General features: G+C 44.3%; 1 protein-coding gene across 6 annotated transcripts in view; it reads left to right on the top strand.

The window, feature by feature from the left end:
• The window catches only part of LOC146365038 (IQ motif and SEC7 domain-containing protein 1-like), a 166,986-nt gene that overhangs the window by 1,338 nt on the left and 143,598 nt on the right, over window positions 1-22,050 (top strand). For 2 of the 6 annotated variants that reach the window (XM_084916163.1, XM_084916168.1), the window contains exons 2-3: window positions 1,635-2,160; window positions 8,108-10,113. In XM_084916163.1, the coding sequence (XP_084772289.1) occupies window positions 9,389-10,113 (725 nt within the window). In that variant the 5' untranslated portion in view covers window positions 1,635-2,160; window positions 8,108-9,388. The remainder of the gene's footprint in view (window positions 1-1,634; window positions 2,161-8,107; window positions 10,114-22,050) is intronic. The other 4 variants (XM_084916167.1, XM_084916166.1, XM_084916165.1 and 1 more) reach the window with 4 other exon arrangements.

Here is a 22,050-nt window from a genome sequence, read left to right as displayed (position 1 = left end):
GGTTCGCAAGTTTGAAATTAATTGTATTTTGAGGTAATGAACTCTTAAATCCAGCTGTGATGTGTGTTTGGGATCATTGTCCTGTTGGAGCACCTAACTGTGTGCAAGTTGATTTCATCATTCTGTCCACTTTGTGTAATGCACCAATACCACAGACAGCAAAGCCGGAGCTTGATGCTACCACCACCATGCTTGACAGTTGTACGCTCTACAATCATTCCTCTCTGGAAAAGGAACAATTTAAAAAATGATTAAAAGCCAAAAATTACTCTGACATTAAAACACAAGTTACTGATTAATATCTCCAACACAGTGTTTATGGTTCCTTCACTACACATAATACCAGAGCCAAACATAGACTGTATATGAATGATGAACACAGCTGTGACGTTACCCGATGGTTAGTGAATTCTTGTTGTGAAGACTTAGTCTGAGCTGTCACTGAGAATGGGCTGCTTTATAAGCCCTTCTCAGTCTAATAGGAGCACCATTAGCAGCCTGAAACTAGTGATTTAGCCGAGCGGTCCCCAACCCCCGGGCCACGGACCGGTACCAGTCCATGAGTCGTTTGGTAACAGGCCGCAAGAGTTGAGGCTCGGGTGTGAAATTTATGGTTTTCAGGGTTTTTATTGTGTTTTTTATATTGTTAATTTGGTTTCCCTGGGTCTTTTCACGTGTTATGAATAAATCTCCTTTTTTTCGGTACAGATACTGGTTTTATTTTGTTGTATTTATCCGCGACACCTTAAAGGCGGGTCCGTGAAAATATTGTCAGACATAAACCGGTCCGTGGCGCAAAAAAGGTTGGACTGCTGATGTAGCCCATAAACTCATCAGGAAAGTGTTCGCTGGGTGTGTTCAGTGCAGCAAAGGAGTCGCCCCCTGCTGGCAGAATGCAGGTTTAAGGCATTTCTACAAGTGATTTTATGCACAGTCGACAAGAGAAACACCTGTTGTTAAATATCAGACATTTTAAAAGTGACCTGTTATTGCAGTGAGTAAATAACCACCAGATAATAAATCTAAAACAAGGCCATTAACCAACAACAGGTCATGAGTAAACCATGTAGGGTTAGGGTTAGCTCGTGTTTTAGCCACATGCTAAATTTTAGACTTATTGTAGAAACTAAAAGATGCTAACTATCAGATCAAGTCTTTAACATGCTCTTGGCTACAAATATCCCGTCAAAAGGAACAAATAGGTGAAAATTCCTTATAAAAGAACAGATGTGAACAAGCCTTGACTCTGACATGTAACTGTCGAGCATGAGATGCTAAAGGTTAATTTAGCACACCTGGGTCCACCAGCTAAGTTTTTATTCCTTGCATTCTTATCAAGGATGGATAGATTTTATTGCACTTGGTCCTTGGACCACAGCACTGTCACAGTATTAGTAAAATATGCAGGAACTACAGAGCTGCATTCAGCCTCTAACACCCTCTGTGATATCGGTGCAATGATTCTGGTCGTGCGGTAAACCAGCGCTTGCAGCTGATGTGTTTTCTGCATGTGTCGCTGTTTGACGGTGCACATTTTCCCTCTCTTCTACCTACACATACTCTTCCTCCCTCCTTTCTCCCTCTCTATGGTTTCTACCTCCTCCATCCATCCATCCATCCATCCATCCAAGCAGCCTTTCTGGACACAACACCTCCCCCTCCTTCCTCCTCCTCTTTCTACAGTAACATAGCAGAGGATTAGAAGAAACTAATATTTCATCGGTGACATTAACCAAAGCTTCGTCTGTTCACACGCTCACACGGACGAAGAGGGGAGATCATCAGCGCCGCAGCAGCGGATCCCTCGGCTGTCAGACGCAGAGGAATGATAATTAGAAAGAGATTGACTCGGCAGCAAGAAGAGGAGAGGATCCGGCCTGCAGCAGCAGCGAGGCGAGCAGAGGAATACGTGAAGACGGAGAGCGAGAACAGAAGGAGGGATTGAAGTGATCGTAATCTGGTGAAGAGGAAAAAGAAGAGAGCGAAACCTCGGAGCATCAGCAGCACTTCTTTTTTTCTTTTTTTTTTCTGAGAGAGATGATGGTGACAGCAGCGTCAGCGAAGGAGGGGAGAGAGGGATGAGCTTGGATCAATAATCCTCCCTCCTCCTCCTCCTCCACCTTCATCCCTCCATCACCTCTGCAGGAGCCGCTGAAACCTGTGAGACTCGTTTTTGTTTTTGTTTTGTTTTTTCTGGATGCTGCATCGTGTGTGTGTGTGTCAGTGAGTGTGCGCTCTCGTATGTGTATCATGTGCGTGTAGCTGTCGACTATATAGGCCACACAGACCATTATTGTGTGTGTAGCCTGTTTTTTAACTGTGCATATGTTGCACATGTTCGTGTGTATGTTTGCATGTGCTTCACGTGTGTGTGTGCGCGTGCAAGTGGAATGAGGCTGTTGTATGTGAAATGTGTGGGTTGTAAGAACTTGTGTGTTTGTGGCAAATAACATGACTGAAAGTGGCCAATTAAAATAGTCCCGCTGCTGTTAAATAAGATCGAAATTATGTAAAAGATCATAGAGGAAAAAGGGTTCAGGCCGCCCACACACCGATGAATTGTGTGCACATGCAGAGCAAAGAGTGAAGATTGATTTCAGTGTAAGATTTAGAACTCAGAAATAGGATTATGTCACACAGTAAATGACTGTTTTTCTGCTATTTCTTAAGCATTTCCCCATGAAACCAGTGCATAATAACAAAGATTTATGGAAATACTTAAAATTCATCAGCGATTTTAGAAACTGTAGTTTAACAAGATCAGTCTGGGTTACCGTACCTCCACCAAGGCTGAGCATTTCCTCCATGTCCGGCATGAATGGATCCAGATTAGACCATAAAGACCATTAAAAGTTAAAATTGCCTGAAATCCACTTCCCATAATTCTGTTGTACATGTACAATAACAATAAAGGTCTATTTCTGATCCTAATTTAGGCAAAGCCTCACTTCTAGAAACATGTCGTCTATGTCAGTCTTGAACATTTTGAGATTTCTTTCTGAAAACCCAACAAATTGAACCAATCCTGTGATCTCCATGGTGAAGGCAGGAAAAATAAAATTCAGAGCAGCTGATACCATAACACCCTGATTTCATCTGATGACGCAGTGCCAGGCCGGGTTAGTTCTTGGATGAGGGGCTGCCTGGAAATACCAGGTGCTGTGATAGGCTGGCAACCTGTCCAGGTGTACACCACCCAGCCCCACCGCAGCGCTGCGATGGATATGCTGTTAAGAAAATAAATGTAATGAATTACTTTTCTATATGTTCATGTAGTTCACCGTCCACGAATAAAGCAGGTTGTGTTTCCACTTGTTGAGACTCTCGTCAACCATAGTTAAAAATTCTTCTACAGCAAAGATTTATAACGAGCACGTAGGTCGTGATGGTGCGCGGTTCTTGACTTACATTGTGAAGCATCTTGTAAACCAGCGCTATATAAATTTCATTAAATTGAGTTGCAGAAACACAGAGAGCTACAATCATGGTAATTGTGCCACCATCAGTGCTAACTGTGTATCCTCCTCCTGCTGGTTATGAGTAGGCCTGCACCACCCATACGACACGTAGCCTGCCTTGTTATTTGCAGAAAAACACTGTTTAAAACACAACAAGTGCTGCAACAGTAAAAGTAACACAAACCTTAGTGCACTCTCTTACACCAGACTCAAAATACAAACTGTATCTAGGTATTGTAAGGCGCTTGGGAAGAAAAGTGTCTCATCCGAGAAGCTTCTTCAACACACTGAAGCTGAGAGGTGAAACATCTTCAAGAAACTTAAAGAAGTCCAGACGCTTTTCTTTCCAAGCTCCTTAGACTACGATGACCGGGATGACTGAGAACCTTCACAGACTTATGTATCCAGGTTTGTTTGTTTTTTCTCCCTTTAGGGGTTGCCAAAGCAGATCATCTACTCATCCTATCCTCTAGCATCATCTGTCACACCAACTCTCTGCACTACATCCATGAATCTTCTGTGATCCTCTTTTTCCTCGTGCCTGGCAGCTCTATCTGAAACGTCCTTTGTCCAGTATATCCAAAGTCCACCTCTGCAGCTTTCTGCTTTAATATGGTCAAACTGTATCCAGGTCTATAGTGCAGCATCTTTCACGAGGATGGATTACCTCTCTTGTTGTGTCTACCAGACGTTTGCAAACCCATGCTTAGATGTTTTAACTGTGTAGCACCACTTGGGGCAGTGTGAGAAATATGTGGAAAGGTAATGTGGTCTCCTGTAATGTTTGTGCTGCTCATGTTTTAGCTTGGCTCCTGTGCAGAGAAAACAGACGTTATAATAAACAAAGAACGAAGAGAAGCTATCCACCGCGTGTTGTGTTTGGAGCCATGCTGCTGGTTTTTTGAAGTCACTAAATCTCTCAAGCTTCTGTGACGGTTGAGTTGCTGTAGGAGGTTTGAGTCAAAGAACAAGACAAATGGAGAAAATGCATCCCCAGATTTTTTATAAAATCTGAAAAAGTCATTGTAACTCACTTAAGCCTGCAATAAGTGATTGTTTTGACCACTTGGGTTCAGCAGTTGTGGATGCAATACAAACGGCGCCAAGAAAGACAATGTGGGGATGCAATTAGTTAATGTTACAGTGGTACTCAAAAAGAACAGTGGCTGGAGATCGCCGCACAACTAAAATTACTGAATTTGAAATGGTTACTCTGAAGAAAGAGACCGAGTCTGTGACAATTTACAGCCATTTGCTTCAAGCAACTTTGGTGCATAAAGATGGCAAAAAACAGCAATAAGAGTCTAATCCAGGGGCCTCGAGGGCCGGTGTCCTGCAGGTTTTAGATCTCACCTTGGGTCAACACACCTGAATCACATGATTAGTTCATTACCAGGCCTCTGGAGAACTGCAGGACATGTTGAGGAGCTAATTTAGCCATTTAAATCAGCTGTGTTGGTTCAAGGACACATCTAAAACCTGCAGGGACACCGGCCCTCGAGGCCTGGAGTTGCCCACCCCTGGTCTAATCAGATAGCAAAGGAATGTTGCCAAGTTGGCAAGTACATGGAAAGGCACTCACCTGCATGTACAGGAATTCTCCATAATATATTATATTCAGAGTCCAGCAAGAACATCATAGACAACGTAGTTGCTGCAGGAAAACAGTTTAACTGCAAAATTCCATGAGCAACTTTTCTTTTATATAGAATATATTACCAGAATACAGCCAGTGGGTAACCAGTTGAATGAAGTCCCCTGTTGACGAGTTGTGTTCATTGGCTGAGAGTGAGTCAGTCTGATTGTTTGGAGGTTGTTTCCCACCTGTTAAAATGGGCCCCCAGGCCTCACCAACAGGCTGGGTGGCCGGGGTGTTCTCTGTATTATTTTCAGGCCTTTACAATAAAAGGCACCTCGGGGTTGCTGTTGTTGTGATTTGGTGCCATATAAATAAAATAAAATTAGATGGTTAACCTGTACTCAACCAATTGGTTACCATGACTACTTTGTCAGTCACCAAATACAAAGACATTCAGCGCAATCACTGTGCATCCACAGATTGTTCCTGGTCACATTGTTCCAGTGCGACTGAGGAATAAATGGATGCAAACTGTGACAGAAGTGAGTAATGATGGCCTGTGCTGGTTTACATCGAGGGACACGATTGGTTCTTCATCTGCTAAATGCAACACTGTTTACACCAGATCTGCTGTGCACATCTGATCATTGGTCCGTTAATGAAGTCACTGTGTAAAAGAAGACTGCTTCTACTTTTTTGTTGTTAGTTTGCAAGCATTTATTCATCTTATAACCTCTGATGGACAATCAGAGAAGGATGTGCTTGAGGATCTGCTGGGCTAACTGAGGATGATTGTTAATATGTTAGAGTAAGAAATTAGCCATTTCAGTTATCCTATGTTAGCTAATTAAACGAGTAAAACCATCTGATCTTTCAGTAAGCTTGAAAAGTCTTCCGATGCAGCCTTTGTCCAGCCAGTGCCGAAGGCTTTAACAGTTTAGACGCTCAAACAGCCAAGAAAGGGTTAAAGTGCAATTCCACCATCAACGTCTTTGTAAAGAAATGTTTAATGATTCAGTTGTTCATCATTAACTCACTCCTCTTTAGTTCCTTTGTCATCAACAGAAACACTGTCAGTTTTTGTCCTCAAAGTTCGGCTTCATATCAACGCTGATAACTGGCAGGAACAAACTTAAAACCTATTCAGTGCGAGTGAACAGTTACACACAAACGCTCTGTGTGGAGCAGACATAAAGCAGTGATGTGCAGAGAGAGAGAGGGATGGTGGTCAGTTAGTGAGCCATGAATAATTGAATGAGCTTAATGGGAAGGGATATAAAAACTGAAACTGTTTGGCCGCGCTGCAATAGAGACCAGAAGGCTGAGCGCTCGTGTGTGAGCATGTAGAGCTGTTCTTCTGAGGACCGGTTTCACTTTTACACCGTCAGTGTGGACGTTGTTGGTTCCCACTTGCCTTCAGGCTGTGTGAGGGTAAAGCCTTGGCTTAGGGTTGGTTTAGGATCAGCTCTGCGTTTGGGTGGGAATTATGCAGTTAGTGGTCATTTTTAAGGTTGGAGTAAGAAGCTCCATGATGCCAGTAGATCAGGGAACACGTCCACAAAACAGCCATGCAAACAAGGACGTTGGCTGTGATGGTGCAGTCCTTATGGCTGAAATGTCTTCTAAAGCACAGCAGTGACCCCAAGATCAATCTAGTATGAAGTGTTTAAAGTGCCATTACCCACAAATACATTCAGATAATTTCAGTTTTCTGTGAAGACATTTTGTTTTCCTCTCTGTGCTGATTAGTGGGTGTTTTTAGCAGTTTGGTGTCACTAAACAGTCCAGTTGGTTAGTGACCGTGGTCACAGCAACAGTCTCAAAGACACCTCACTCGCAGACCTACAGATGGAACTTCTTTTTAATGTGAGGCAGCAGCACCTCGCTGGCCTTTTTAATGTCCCGCCTTTTTGAATTACCTTGAAACTAAATGTTTCCATCATTAGGGGTGTGTCCACCTTAACTGACAGGTGGACATCATCACAGGTAGCTATAGCCAGGAGCTGCATGTTGGACACCATCGCTCTTAATTGGAGTTATTGGAATGCAGTTTTTGTCCTGTCAGGTGATTTTCACCCACGCAATAAATAATAATTTCCAAGGATCAGAAACAAATATAGTCAGCTGGTCATTTTTCCCACAGCCCTGCAGGGACGCGATGCCTTCACCGAACAAGATTCACATGTCTAACAAACAGCTTTCCAGTTCCTTTTATCAAATTTTTATTAATGATTTTCACTAATTTAAAGCTGCTATGATACCTCTTTTGGTTTTATGACACGCTGTGAGACATAAAAGACGAGTACTTTGCTGTGTATTGTTGTAAACTTATATTGTTGTATAAGCCTTCAGTTTCAAGCGGCCCCTGAAAGCCTGAAATTAAGACTGAAGTGATATACGCTGCAGATGGTAATATCAGTTTACTCAGCAGCATTATCTTTTGTTTCCTCCCACTGTTATCAACACGCTGTTCTCAGTTTTTAAGCTTAGTGATTGGCTGTTTCTTGCTGAAATTTGTTGCTTATAACCAAACTGTGGAAGCTTGTGCCGTTCGAGCATGTTGTGTTTGTGTGTTTAAATGTTGCTCTGATGCACAAAAAGAACAACGTAGAAGGTTAGCAGAAGATCTGAAGCTGAGTGAAATGGAAGGAACGAGGTGGATAAAGACAGATGAGCGATAGCGATAGTGTAGGAGGAGAGGCCGATGGTGTGTGTGATCATTTTTCGTGTCTCTCACGACCGAGACGGAGCATGTCATTGGTGTTTATGGGCTGAGAGACCTCACGCTCTTTGCAACTGTTCTGTCAGAGAGCAGGAAGGGCCGGAGATTTGAAAAGACAACAGATGGAGGAAAAGCATGGAGAAAAGAAAGATCAGGGAGAGAGCAGCGAAAGAAGGAAGCAAAAGAGAGAAGAGAGGTAATGATGAAAGGCGGACCAGAGAGCAGGTGATGAAAGAAGGACAAGAAACGACTGAGAGCATCAATGCTGGTGTTTCCTGCTGACTCTGCTTCTTATATGCCTTTTCCCTTCTCTTCTTCTTTTACATGTAACGGCTGGATGACGGGAAGAAGGATCCAGAAGTGCCATCCAGCTGGATTACGGTGATGACGGTGAAACCGAAATGTCTCGCAGCGTTCGGGAAGAACACCAATATTTAACATGACCTTTGACCTTTACCTATCACCTCCTGTGACAGAGCAACTGCAGGAAGACAGGCTGAGGCCTGCTGGTGAGTCCATGGACCAGGAGGAGGTGAAGCTCTGCTCTTCCATGCTCATTAGAAGATGATTTTCAACTGACGTTACACTTTTTGATTTGCGGAGCTTTGAGTTGCGTTGATTTCTACAACCTCGGTCCCAGGTCATATTAATGATGGCGAGTGTCTGAACTGAGCTAACATAACCATCTGCTGACTGTGAGATTTGGAAAATCAGCACGTGGCTTCTGACCCCAGGATTATGAGACTCTGCAGGGAAGCCGATGCTTAGTCAACTCACAGTTCACGGCTCCAGTGAACCGTTGGTGGAAAAAATGACTAGTTTCACAAGATCTCAATAGACTGGAGTCAGCAATGATAACATGCAATATCTTTAATAGAGAGGGGCAAGCAAATCCCCTGTCAGCTGTGCTTTCCACACCTGCTTCTGGGAAACTGATGTTCTGATGTGCTGTATGGAGTGCAGAGTCCGGATTCAACTGATTCATTGAAAAACAGGAAGTTCAACGGACCGTTCTGACTGTCGGGCGAGACGAGGCAATCTCGCACTCTAACCCGTTCGTTCTGGTTTTAACTGTCATGGGTCTGAACCCCGGCAGGAGTATCTGACCGAACCAGGGAATGGTCGGCAGCTCAATAAAACTCTGTGTTTGGAGCACGCGAGGGCGAGGTCCATCTTGATCTCTGATTCAGAACTCGAAGAAGAAAAAGTCCTCTCCCCCCCACTTACCTCTGGTGGGGGGGAGGGTGAAGGGTACTTTTGTTTTAAGGTTTAGGATTTATTTTTCACACAGTAGGCTTTAGGCTGTGGAGTTAGGCGACTCTGCTCTGCGTAACTTCAGATCCGGTCCAAGTTCTTCTTGTGTCACCACTCTTTGAGTTAGCCTTTGGCTCTGCACTAGCAGTGGCTGTGACTCAGGCAGCATTTCATTCGGTGCGGAAGTTTAGCATTTAGACTCAGTGCTGCCTTGAATTGTATTACCTGGATCTAAACAACTGTGACAGCATTTAGGCTAAAAGTGACCGTTGTCCACTGGGCATTTCCATAGCTGTTTTTCTTTTTTGTTTTGTTTTTTTTAGCCTGAGGTTCCCTAGCCATTAGCTTGAGTGCTACCTTTCAGACCTATTAGTCATGGATGCTAATCAGGGCCCAGGCCAGGGCAGTCCAGAAAGCCCTAACCGGGCCGTGGAGTATCTTCTTGAACTCAACAACATCATCGAAAGCCAGCAGAAACTTTTAGAAACGCAGCGGCGCCGAATTGAGGAGTTGGAGGTCCAGCTGGACCGGCTCAGCCAAGAGAACAAGGACCTCCGTTTGGACCGGCAGCCCGTCGCTCCTCCCCCACCTGCGCCTCCTCCCGAGCCTCCTCTCCCTCCTCCTCCGCCACCACCGCCGCCGGCTCAGACCACATCGGCTTCCATTTCCACAAAGAATCACCATCACCACAACAGCCAGCATCAGGCTCCGGCACAGCCTCCCTGCTCCATCCCCCTCCACCACCAGCATCATCAGGTGCACTACCACTCCTCCACCCACCACTCCCACTCCTATAATAGCACCAACAGCACTGCTCCGACTCCAATTCCAGTTCCCTCTCCAACCTGCGCCCCAACACCTCACTCTGTACTGACCCAAATTCCAGCTCCGATCTCCTCCTCAGCCCCGGCTGCTCCTCCCCCACCTCCGATTCCACCCAGGGATCAGCCGCGAGCCCACAGCCGGCTGACCCGCATGCCCTCCACCAGCACTGGCACCAACACCAACTTTGTGGAGAAAGAGAAGGAAAGGCTGGAGCGCCTGCATAGAGCCAACGCTGCCAACAACCATCACGCCCACACCCTCCACCACCACAAATTGTAAGTTCCACTGTATTTTTACTACAAGCAGGGCCAAAGGTAGCACGAGAAGATGGCAAACCAGGCAAAGAGCTGACGGTAAAATGGTGAAAAGTGCCTTGTAGTTCTTGAGATTCCTTTCATTTCATGGGGAAAAATAAGGGATGCCATATTGCCACAGTTATCCTGAGGGGGGTGCATCTCCCCCAGCACATCTCTTTGTGTCTGTACAGATCACCTTTTGCCTTTTCTTTGTGTAATACATGCTTTCAAATCTTGCAGTAAAAATCTTTTAACTACTAGGGAACACGTATTGCACATATGTTTTTATAATATGGCATCCTATCACTAAATTTTCAAACGTAACCTTGGCTTGAAGCCCGTCACTACATTGTCTGCTTTGCCAAAACTCGTGTAAATCTTTGGCTTTGATCGCTACTAACTTTGCTGCTTCTCTCACTCAGGTTTTGTGCAAGCGCTCTTGCTTAGTCTGACCAGGAAACATCTGTTTTGCTTGATTCCTCGCTGGTGCAGCAATGCGAGCAAGCTGAACAGGATTTACTTTAAAGGACTCAAACAAGTAGGAGAGGTGAAGTTTGCCACTCGAGCGTTCCCTCCTCCAAACCAGAGAGGTTTGTGAGACAGTGTGATTGGTGGGTGTACCGGACTGATAAACAGTCATCCTTTTATCAGCTAATAGAGCTGCAGAGTGAAAATTTTATAAATTGCAGACAAGCGGGAGCGTGTGGGACTCCAGGGACAGATGAACTAAACAGCTACAAATCTCAAACACTGATAATTGGTGGAGCGACGACTCGAAAGCATTATGCAACCGATACTTTTGGAATAGGAGCGGTTGTTTGCTGAGAGGCCAGAAAGAAAACACTGTGTACTGTACTGATCACCATGGTAGCTTCCTCTTTTGATTTGTGCTCATATTTTGTTTTAATTTTGTCACCCTGAAGTTGTTTTTCGTTGGCTTGGATCGGCTTTGTTGCCTGGCAACACTGTCTTGCGCGCATCATATCAGGAAGTGTTGAATGACGGCTCCTCGCTGCCGTCTGTGACTTTCGTCTCCGGTGCCGTAGGCAACAGGATGCGGGCTTGCGGCTGTCCCGTGCGTCCATCGGGCACTTCCTTCGTAGCTGGTAACGCCGAAGCATTGGAAGTGTTGGCCATGGTGATCTCTGTTGCTATGCAACTGTGGAAAACCTGTTTGAAGGACAGCACTCTGGCTAACAGTTGAATGGTTTTCACCTCGCTCAGAGGAACATGGAGCATCGCCTTCTTCCCTCTGCAAGCACAGAGCAGCTGCAGGAGTGAGGCTCCCGTTAGACCTGCAGATATGAGGCTGGGGAAACGCAGTGATGACTCATGGAGAAAGATTTTATAGTACTATAGCTTTGTCTTATAAGCTCTCGTACGTGCAGGATTGCACACAGAGGTTGATAGAGGGTGAGTCAGACTCTCAGATATGGGTTCGTGTGATTAATCAAAGTGCAGGGAAGAAAAAAATCCTTCTGAGCCCTGAGTCATGGGACGCTCAGGTGCAGCCGATATTGTGAGAAAAAGCCGACCTCAAGCTTGCAAATGATGTAACATGTGCAGAACAATGATGAAGTCTGACAGCAGCGGAGATAAGGCTGATTCGTTATGAAATCGCACAGCACAATCTGCTGCTCGCTGCCTCTTCGACTGACTGAGTGCGATCCAATAAATCCCACACTACACTGGGGTAGATTATGGCACAGAGGCATGACAGCATGTTGCAGAGCTGCCTACACTGGTTTCTGAGCGATTTCATTTAGGGCATGATGCAGCAAACTGCAAAACACCCTCACACAGATTAATCCTGCAGCACCTTGGCTGAAGCGGGGAGAAACACGAGCCACACTAGGAAGCAGTAAATACTGCACAACATGACGAAGCAGTTGAAATGTTTCAACTGATGAGAGCCCGACTGCATGCAGCAACTTCTGTCAGAGAGATTTTCTACATGTCGGTGTCAATTTTCATTTACGGTACTGCCAACAAATCTATCCACAATGTGTCCTTGCTCCAAGATCAAACACCTGCACATCGACATAAACAGAAACGTACAGATCCAAGAATGTCCGAGGTGTAAGTTGCATCAGTTATTTATCAGTTGGTTTGCACAGCCATACTAAGACAAAAATAAACCTCACCACAGCACATCACAGTTGGGCAACTGGAGAAATAGACCATTGATTGATCAAGTGCATCACCAGTTGTTTTTTTTGTTCCCAAGCCTGGTTTATGTGGTTCTTCTGCAGAGCTGAGAGCCCGATATTGTCGTGTTGAGCAAAAGTCAGGAGTCGGGCTAAACTGTACCTCTGATGGGACATATTAGCTAATTGTTCTAGTATTTTATGCAAAGGAAGCATCAGCAAACCCCATTTGTTGGGCTAATGAGGCAGATTGGAAAACCTAATGCCTATTCGGCAGTACAAAAATAGTCAGCTGCACAGAGTTTGAGAGAACCTTGAATGGTTTTTATTAAAGATTGCTGAGGATTCTGTGAACTCATCATCTTCTAGTGCAGCATGAAACGGTGGCCCCAAACATCTGTTCACATCTGGGCAGGAACCGTATCTGAAGAAAAAGGCATGCACTTTGTAACTGCTTGGTTTACCCCTGGAGTACAGTATGCACGCTTGTGCCTTCTCAAATAAATGGAAAGACAATCTCGGCTGATGGTGACGTTTTATTTTCTGTGCATTAAGTAAAGCTAAGTATTAAGTAATATCAGTTGCCAGAGCTCACGCGATGAACTGTGAGGAGGCCGTAACCGTAATCAGTGCTGTTCCATCCCATTGATCCACGAGGGAAGACTGATGGAGGACGGTTATGGTAATGAACAGAGAGAGTGATGTTGTTTCTGCAGTGTGGGTGTGGAGGAGTCACAGGAGTCAGATCTGTAGGATTCACATGGATGAAGAGAGGAGAAAGAAAAGAAACATAAAATGAAACGTGGATGTATCATCCTGTTCCCTTCTTTATTTAAAGATCTTTTGTTCTTGCTTTCTGACCCACCTCATTCTGCTATTAACCTGAGAATTGTACCTGGCTGATCTGGATGCTGACATGTGATTATGGGACTATTGCATATAAAGCCTAGTTTTAATGGGAGTCCTAATTGCCTCCGTTCTGCCTACATTGTGATCAGATCTTGTTATCTAAATTGGGTAGGAGGAGCTAGCAGATGCACCGACAGACAATTGTTCGTCTCAGGTCAACGCAGTTTTTTCAAGGGCCACCGAGGAGCTTTTTCAAAAGTCACTTTTGAAAAGTCACAGCATGGGATTATACTTGCTTGTGGACCCACATGTGGACAGCTGTTGGTACACAGATAGTAGTTGTTTCTCTCACAGTTTAAACGTCATTTGAAGGTAGGAATGAAAGTCAGGCCCTGATTTCCAGCCTTAAAGGTTGTTTAGACCAGAAACAAAGCTGCTTGATTACAGCAAAAAGACGATGATTATTATTCACGATGAGCCCACTGAAATAAAGACTTTGTATTGCTTTTTCAAAACTGCATTAAGTCTCCAGATGTGTGATGTGGACCTGACTGGCCTGGAGCAGGAGGTCCACATCACAGCCATCATCTGCCACTAACCACGAGCTAAACAGACAAAGATGAACATTAATATTCCTTCCACAGATTGAGACACATTATTTTAGATAGAACAGTAAGTGGATGGTAAATAGTACATTGCTTGGTACTTGGATAGCTCTTTTCCTCTCTGAGCACTCAAAGCACTCTTTACACCCTCTTTCACCCATTCATACAAACCCATACACAACACTTTATTCTATAGTTTTAAGTTTTCTAACATCACAGTTTGAAAGTCTCAGTTGTTTGGTCCTGAGTGCTTGAAAACCATACCATAGTTTATTTGTATAGCACTTTCAAAAACAACACATGGCTGACCAAAGTGCTGCACAACAGAAATATGAGGTACAATAACAATAATAAATACGATAAATAAAAAACAGTAATAATAACAATAAAATAACAGTGTCAGTTACCCACTGAGTCAAAGGCCAGCGAATGAAAATGAGTTTTTAACCTGGATTTAAAAAAAACACCACTGATGTAGATGAAGATCATTCCAAAGCTCGGTCTCCTCGAAGTTTCAGCCGTGGTTTCAGGACTGAGAGAAGCCAGCTGGACTTCTTTTGGTTCATGAAGACATTTTGCTTGTCGTCAAAGAGGCCTCTGCATTTCTAAACACCTGGGGCAGACAGTCCCAGGTGTTTAAGGTGGCTATTTATGTCATGAAACCAGTGTCATACATGTGAGTTGTTGTTATCACCAGGAGGACCAAGGTGAAAACCTCTGTAAGACACGCCCCACCTGACGTGAGCTACTGAGGTCATCTGGTTCGTCTGTGTAGGTTCTCAGTCATCCAGGTCATGGTATTCTGAGGAGCTTAGAAAGAAAGTGACTGGACGTCATTGTTAAGACGTTTCACCTCTCACCTGAAAAGCTTCCTCAGTTCTAAAACCAAATGGTGGAGAGTCCCAGGTAAGCCCTAGTGAGCGGCGTCCCTTAAGAGGGTCGTGGACCAACTATTGATCACGTGTTTTGGACGAAACCATTGTGCTCACCCCATCATGTGACCTATTGAGATCACCTGATGCAACATGTGAGTGGGCATTAAGGCGTCTGGGAAGGATCTCAAAACTGGTTATAGCTGGCAGACAGTAGTTGGTGTTGTAAGCCCCGCCCTCTTTTCATGGATGGTCATTCACAGTGGACATTGATGGCTTCTTTCACTCCTTCAAACTATCTCTGTCCAACATGTGAACATTGGCCTTTGATCTGAGTCTGGTCCCGTCGAGGTGGCTCTTCTATGTTGTGTGTTTATGAAGTGGCCGTTTGGTGTCTCCAGTGTAGAGAGTTTTAGGAGCTTCCTTTCCCTTCAGGCTTAGAGGGAACATGTTCTGCCCGGTGTTGTAGGGTGCTGATTACTCCAAGTTTGTGTTCCAGAGGGTGGTGGGAGTCAAAGAGGAGGCACTGGTCTCTGTGTTTCAGCCCACAGGGGTTGAAACACCTAAGAAAGGATCTCCGGCCTGCACTGTAGGTGGCTGACACCTGTATCGTAAACCACCACCTCTCTTCAACGATGGCTGTCCACGAGCACCAGTATACTCACCATGCTGAGTGCTTTGTGTGCCGCCATCAAACAGCCGCACCCATTTGTGCTCGCCGTTATGGCACAGGTAGCTGCTGCGGTATTCTTCTGAATGATGGGTGTCGCCACTCAGACGATATCTCCACAACAGCGCCGATGTAAGAAAAGTCCAAATCTATTGTCTTTTTACAAAGTCTCATCTGTTGTAACATCCTCCATCTGTGTAATCTGTACTGATGTATCATGACCGTAAAACCTGACAAGACGGTACACTCGTGTATGCCGTTCTTCAGGCGCTGCATGGCGATTATAATGGCGGCCTTACTCTGCTCTCAAACCATTTGTCTTCAACCTCTTTAACAGGAAAAGAGCTCAAACTGAACCAGGCTCTGGAAGGAGCAGCCAACTACAGTGACTGACTGACATCACCTTGTGGCATTGACCTGGGTCCAAAGTAGTTTTTCCAGGTTTTTGATACTGTGAGAACAAAAAACAAACATGAACATTAACAAATATTTAAGATGTTCATTAAAATAAAAGTCTGAGAAAGGTACAACATGACAGGAAGGTGTTACAGTGGTGGAAACGAGCCTGCAAGATTGTCACACAATAAAACGGCAATAAAGAACAAAAAAATGCCACGTTTTTGACACCATAACAAAAACGTTTTTCAGCTGAAGCGGAGACGAGAAGAAGAAAGCGCTGAGTGAGAGGGAGGAGGCGGGGCCACGTGGGTGCTGTGGCGTGTCAGCTCGCTGCCACGGAGCGCAGCGAGAGCAGAAAAGTGCAGCTGGTGCTGTAAGAGGTTTTAAAACATGTTCAAATATTCACAACTGATGTGGAATGAAAAATCTTTATTTGCACCCTGACATTATTACATCAAAGTTTATGTTAAAGACTGAGACAGTACAAGGAGTTTGTGTTATCCAGAGCGCTGATCAGCTGCTTCTCCAGGGAGCTCGTTTCCACTGCTGGTGGACGCAGACGTGCTCGGCGTAGGTGAGATCCTCTCTGCAGAAGCAGGAGAGTGATTTCAGCGACCGCCACAACATCAGTGAGCCAGCTCGGGGGAAACACAAGACGGGGAGGGCTGGGGCTGACTGGTTGGCAGCATGAACTTTCAAAATAAGAGCGCGTGGGTTGCCCAAATAAACCGATTGCTGTCATATTTTAAAACAAGCCACATTTTCAGATATCAAGTGTCTCTGTCGAGGTCTCAGTTAGTCGTCCTCGCACTCTGCTGTTGGTCACTTCCTGCTCTCGCTCACCCTCTCTCTCTCTGACCCTGTTTTTGTAAACAGCTGCTGACATACAATACAATTTTTATTTATACATCATCTGGGAGGGATCATCATCAGACATCTGGTTCTCTGTGTGCTGATGATGATAGCAGGAGAGTAAATGAGCTCAGTCAGCAGCATCGCTTCACCGTGTGTGTGTGTGTGTGTGTGGATAGCAAATTAGCATGCTGCTATACTGGTGGGGACCAACAGCCCTTATGGGGACTAAATCCAGGTCCCCACGAGTTTGAAGGCATATTTGAGGCTCAAAATGTGGTTTTAGTGTCAGGGTTACAGGTTGTGGTTAAGTTTAGGCTCAGCGTTAGGCATTCATTTTTGAAGGTTAGGGTAAGGGGCTACGGAAAGCATTATGTCAATGAGATGTCCTCACTATGATATAAAAACAAGTGCGTGGGGGGGGGGGGGGCTAAATGTCATGACTCAGTTTTTTTCTAATGGAGGTGGATTTAAAGCACCTGATCAGCGCTGACTGTTGCCTGCTCACCCTGACCTAAACACATTTCCACCAGCAGCCGTAATAAAGACGAGGCTCGTTTAAAGGAAGTCAGTTCGTACGATCGCAGCGAGCTGCGTGGTTACAGTCTAACTGTCGGATGTGCTGCGACTTCTGTTTCGCACGCTTCCTCATCAACAGTGGAGCTAAAAATCCTGTTATAGGAAAAGTTGTGAAATGGCTGTTATGACAATGTGAGAAGCCTCCGTGTATCATCGCTGATCATTTGGAGTGATTTTGGTATCCTTCCAGCTTTTAAGGAATTATGTTTTTTTTAAATAATAGGCACTCTGCTCTGTTTCGTCTTTCACTCCCCTACAGATGAATCACACCTTCAGGCAGAGCGTTAAACTTGTCTGGATCAATATGTTAGAGCCGATCGAGGCAATAGATCGGCTTCTTGATCGATCGGTTGTTTAGCGTGTGTCAGTCAGGCATGAGTGTAGATACAGCGCTGTGGGGTGGGGGGGTTACCATGTGAGTTGATTGGGTGTGTTTGTGTAAGTGTGGTTGGTTAAAACACTTTTTAAAGACATACGATCTGTGATCACATGAAAGAAACTAAGACAACCTCATGATTCGTGATTCGCGTCATATTTGACTCGAGTATTTTTGGGGTGTTTTTGTTTTTTCACAGAATTCAGTGAAAAAGTGAAAAACGATGTTGTCTTTATTTTATTCCAAGGTTCATTTGAAAGAGTCGAGGGAGACGCTGACCATCTGGAGAAAAAGCCAGACAGTCTGAGGAACGACGAGCTGCTAATAATTAAATCAAACACTGACCAAAGTCCTTGGCTGTACAAACCTGATCCTGATCTTTTATTCTGTTGCTCCACAGAAACGATGATCAGAAACAAAACAACAGGCTCAGCAAATCCTCCTCGTTTTTTTAGGACTATAGATTTGACACCATATTCCACTGATTTTCTTCCCTTCAGTTGTTTGTGTATATTATTGTGTCATCACAATAATATATGTAAAAGGATGAAACAGAAAGCAAAAACCGAACTAAAATGACACGATTATAAGGGTTAAATATTGAGCGTCTTGTTTTATCGCCCTGTTCTGTCTCTTTAGGACACATTTTATTAAAAACATTTCTGCATTTCATCAAAAGTCATCTTTTTATAGTTCGAAATAACTTTTAATTGCATCACATCATTTATTAAAGCACTTTCAGTCCCAGTTTAAGTGCAGGGACTCGCGGAAACTCAAAATCTCTAAACGCCAAACACTTGTCCCCTCTGGCTCGCCGTATTCTGCACCTTACGCAATCTAATTAGAGCCTGTGTGTATGAGAGAGACAGGAGTGAGATGACATCATTCGTGGTGATTTATGGTGTAATCATTCATCAGCTGACCTGGACGTTGACACGCACACGGCATCTGTTCACAAAGCGCTCGCAGCGTCTTGTTTCTCCCTCCCTCCGTCAGCCCGTCTGTCTGTTATATTTGGAAACATGGAAATCAGACATGGAGCTGCTGCTGCTGCTGCTGGGGAAGGTGGGGTGGAGGGGGTCCAGTGCTGCATTGTCATAGCAACAGCTCGGTATCCAGAAGACGTGAAAGGAGAGAGTCAAATTTCAAAATAAAAGGTCCTGTTCCCACCAAGGCCCGTCAGTTCCTCACCTGAGTGTGAATCTGATGTGCTCTTCAGTAAAAGCACATTAATCTGTGGGCGAAGTCTCGTTGTAAACACTGATTTCTGGCGGCAGATCTCACAGGACGCAGATGGTACAGGGAAGAATCTGGCAGCCAGCTGATGTAAAGATGTGACTTTTATTTTACAGCACGTCTGTCAGGCTCTCTGCTCAAAGGCGAGGCTGCAGACATTCAGACTGAGCCAAACCGAAGCCTTCAGACTGTGCGGTCAGCCGGTCGACACACTTATTGCTACAGATTTACTCTGTGCGTACAGAAGAAGGTGGCAGACGGTGCTTAAGCTGATGGAGAGTCAGACCTGATGATTCCGGACCGCCGAGGTCTTCCTGTGTGCAGGTCAACTTTTCCTCTCATGTTTGTGTGGAGTTCATCCCTCTATTTTTTTTCATGCCATAATACTTTTCCTTTCTTCTCTTTGTCACAGCAGGAATAAATACTTTTCGTCAACGACCAAAAACAGTTAACTCTTTAAAAACATATTTCAAAAGCAAACGTTTGGTGCTTCTGAAACAACCATTACCAGCTGATGCACTCAAACAGAAGCATGCTAGCTGTGTGCTGTGCTGCCTGATTAACTTTAGGTTTTCCTATAACAGGAAATAATTCCTGAGCACAGTTGTTGCCATGGACTAAAATGTAATCAAGTGCACAATTTTGAAGAATTCTGGGATTTAGGGATATGATGTTAGGGAACTTTGAACTTTTTTCTTTGATTTTAATGGATGCATATATGACGCCTTTGAGTGTGCACATTGTGTGCAATGCTCACGTCAGCTTTGAAAGAAACAGATTTGTGAAACGTCTAAAAGTCCAGCTTTGTTCATACAAGTCTGCATAAAGGTCTAAAGTTTTAATGAGCTCAAAGGGAGCATTGCTAGCTTATCATGCCAAAGATGAATTTACTTTTCAGATGGAATAATGTTTGGATGATTGAATAAATCGTTGAAAACCTAAATTTCCCTTGTTGTGTTCTTCAAGTGTACCGCCAGAGAGCATAAATGATTTCTTTGAACTAATGTTTTAACACATACTTCCATCTCTGTGTGAATACTTTTTATGGACTTAGCGTCTGCTGCACAGGAGCTGGGCGGGGGTAGTTGGGGTAGATGGCGATCATACAGCAGTTAGACCAATTCAATTCAATTTGATTTATACAGCGCCAAATCACAACAACAGTCGCCTCAAGACACTTTAAATTGTACAGTAGATCCTACAGTAATAGATACAGAGAAAAACCCAACAATCATATGACCCCCTATGAGCAGCACTTTGGCGACAGTGGGAAGGAAAAACTCCCTTTTAACAGGAAGAAACTTCCAGGATAACCAGGCTCAGGGAGGGGCGGGGCCATCTGCTGTGATTGGTTGGGGTGACAGAAGGAAAACAGGCCATCCACCAGCCCACGTGTGGTTAGGTTCAAACAAGAAAATCATTCAGTGTGAGTGAAGATTTGGTCAGATTTTATTTTACAAAAGTTTTACGTCCCTGTTCATGACAGGCGTGATGTTTGAACTGCCTGAAGGATTCTTGTAATTTGAAGCACAAGTTAAGTTGGACTGAAGGATCGACGGGTCTGATTTTCATCCTTAAACGTCGCTCTGACTTCAAAACACGTTTTGGTCATAACTGAAGAACTCCAACATTAATTATGACAAAGCTGTACACAAAAATCAAATAGGATACATTTAGTAACAACGTTTAATCCTCAAAAGGTCAAACTGCAAATGTGAGCAGGTATGGTTGTAACCTGCTTCTGACTGCTCACCAGATGCACTGAACCAGATCACAGTGGTTCCCTGACCTGACACTGGAACTGTCACGCTTTTGTTACTGTTACAGTAGAGAATGTTTTTATTAAGCGCCCCATGTTTCAAATATTAATAATATAGTAATCCCTAAAAGCCCAGACAGCACTAAGTGCTCAGTTTCAGACAGTTTATTTTCGTGATAAGTGATCATCTATATATGGGCATCTGAGGCACACAGGAAGTACAGAAGCCCCACCCATGTATCTTCTTTTGCAAGGGACGGGCGATTAGAAGAAAGCTAGTCTAAAGGGAGGATTATTTTAAAGAGGGAAGCTTGTTTCAGACTGAAGGAGCCGGCAGGCGTCTGCTGTAGTTTCCTTTGATGTTTTCTGTGAATCTAGGCGTTTTCAGTGTTCCACATTTGCAGCTATTCTACTAATGACTGATGCTTTGAGAGAATGTTCTGAAATTCCTCTTTAACCAAAAAGAAGATTTGTTCCAGTGTCTCCTTGTCTGGTCTGGGTGAGACATGATGACATGAGAAGTAAAGCAGACTTGGTACAGTAGAGGCCCTGCAGTGTGTCCAGATGGGTGTGCGTTTGTGTGCATTTTGAGGCCAGCGGTGCCGTATCTTCATTGTCACTGGTAGAAAATGTCTGCTGCTGTGCGTCTCAGTCTGATGACATCGCCAGTAATCCATCCACGCTGCTGCAAAACCCGAGAGGACGCACGCACTGCATGCTGGGAAAGAAGCTGCCAGCAGTCTCACTTGGTTTTGTTCAGTCTGTGAGAGAGCGAGTTTGCTTTTCCACAAACTTCTCTGGTGTCGTTTTTGCGCCTGTACCTCGTTGGTTTCCTACGTTTCCCAGAATGCCTGTGGGCCCCATCTTGTTGCCTTTTGGATGGTACATGTGTGCTGACAGAGAGCGCACGAGTGGGAATCACACCCCAGTCTGTGGTGTTTTAGGCTGAGGTTAGAGTTTCTACTGTCAGAACAAGTTTAACAGCAAGAAGCTGTTTTAATGTCACGTTTAAAGGTCGTTAAACTCTTCTGGCCATGGCAGCTGAAACCTTTGTTCTTCGTGAGCAGGAGGGGTTTAAATGAACTGCAGTCCCTGGCTGTTTAATGGACCTCAATGTGCTGCACTGATGTACAACTTCATAATCGAGTCACGAGACTAAATAGAACCTTGAATTTTCTACAAAATGTGACTCATGTTCCTGTGATTCAGATCAATTAAAGATTCACTGACATTATTATCAGATTGTTATTATTAATACTGCATACCAGTAAAAAAAACACCCCAAAAAACAGTGTCTTTAAAATGCCCGTGACTTTTAAACTGGTGAATAGGTTCAGCCTGACATGTCTCATACGTGAAGATTGAGACCTGATTTGAAGCCCCCTACTGTCTGATTTAGGAGAGCTCTATGTCATCATTATAGCATTCAAACAGTTATTTGAACAGCAACCGAACCGAAGGGGAGGCGAGGTGATCTCAGCCCTGCTGCTGTACATGGAGGAAAAAAGAGAGACCTGAAGTCCTGGGGTCTTTTGAGTTGTTCATTATTGAATTCTATAAGATTTTGGATAA

The sequence above is a fragment of the Perissodus microlepis genome, chromosome 20 (assembly GCF_051167445.1).
Source record: "Perissodus microlepis isolate ML-2025 ecotype Zambia chromosome 20, ASM5116744v1, whole genome shotgun sequence".
Taxonomy (NCBI): Eukaryota; Metazoa; Chordata; class Actinopteri; order Cichliformes; family Cichlidae; genus Perissodus; species Perissodus microlepis.
This window is presented reverse-complemented; position numbering and strand designations above follow the sequence as displayed.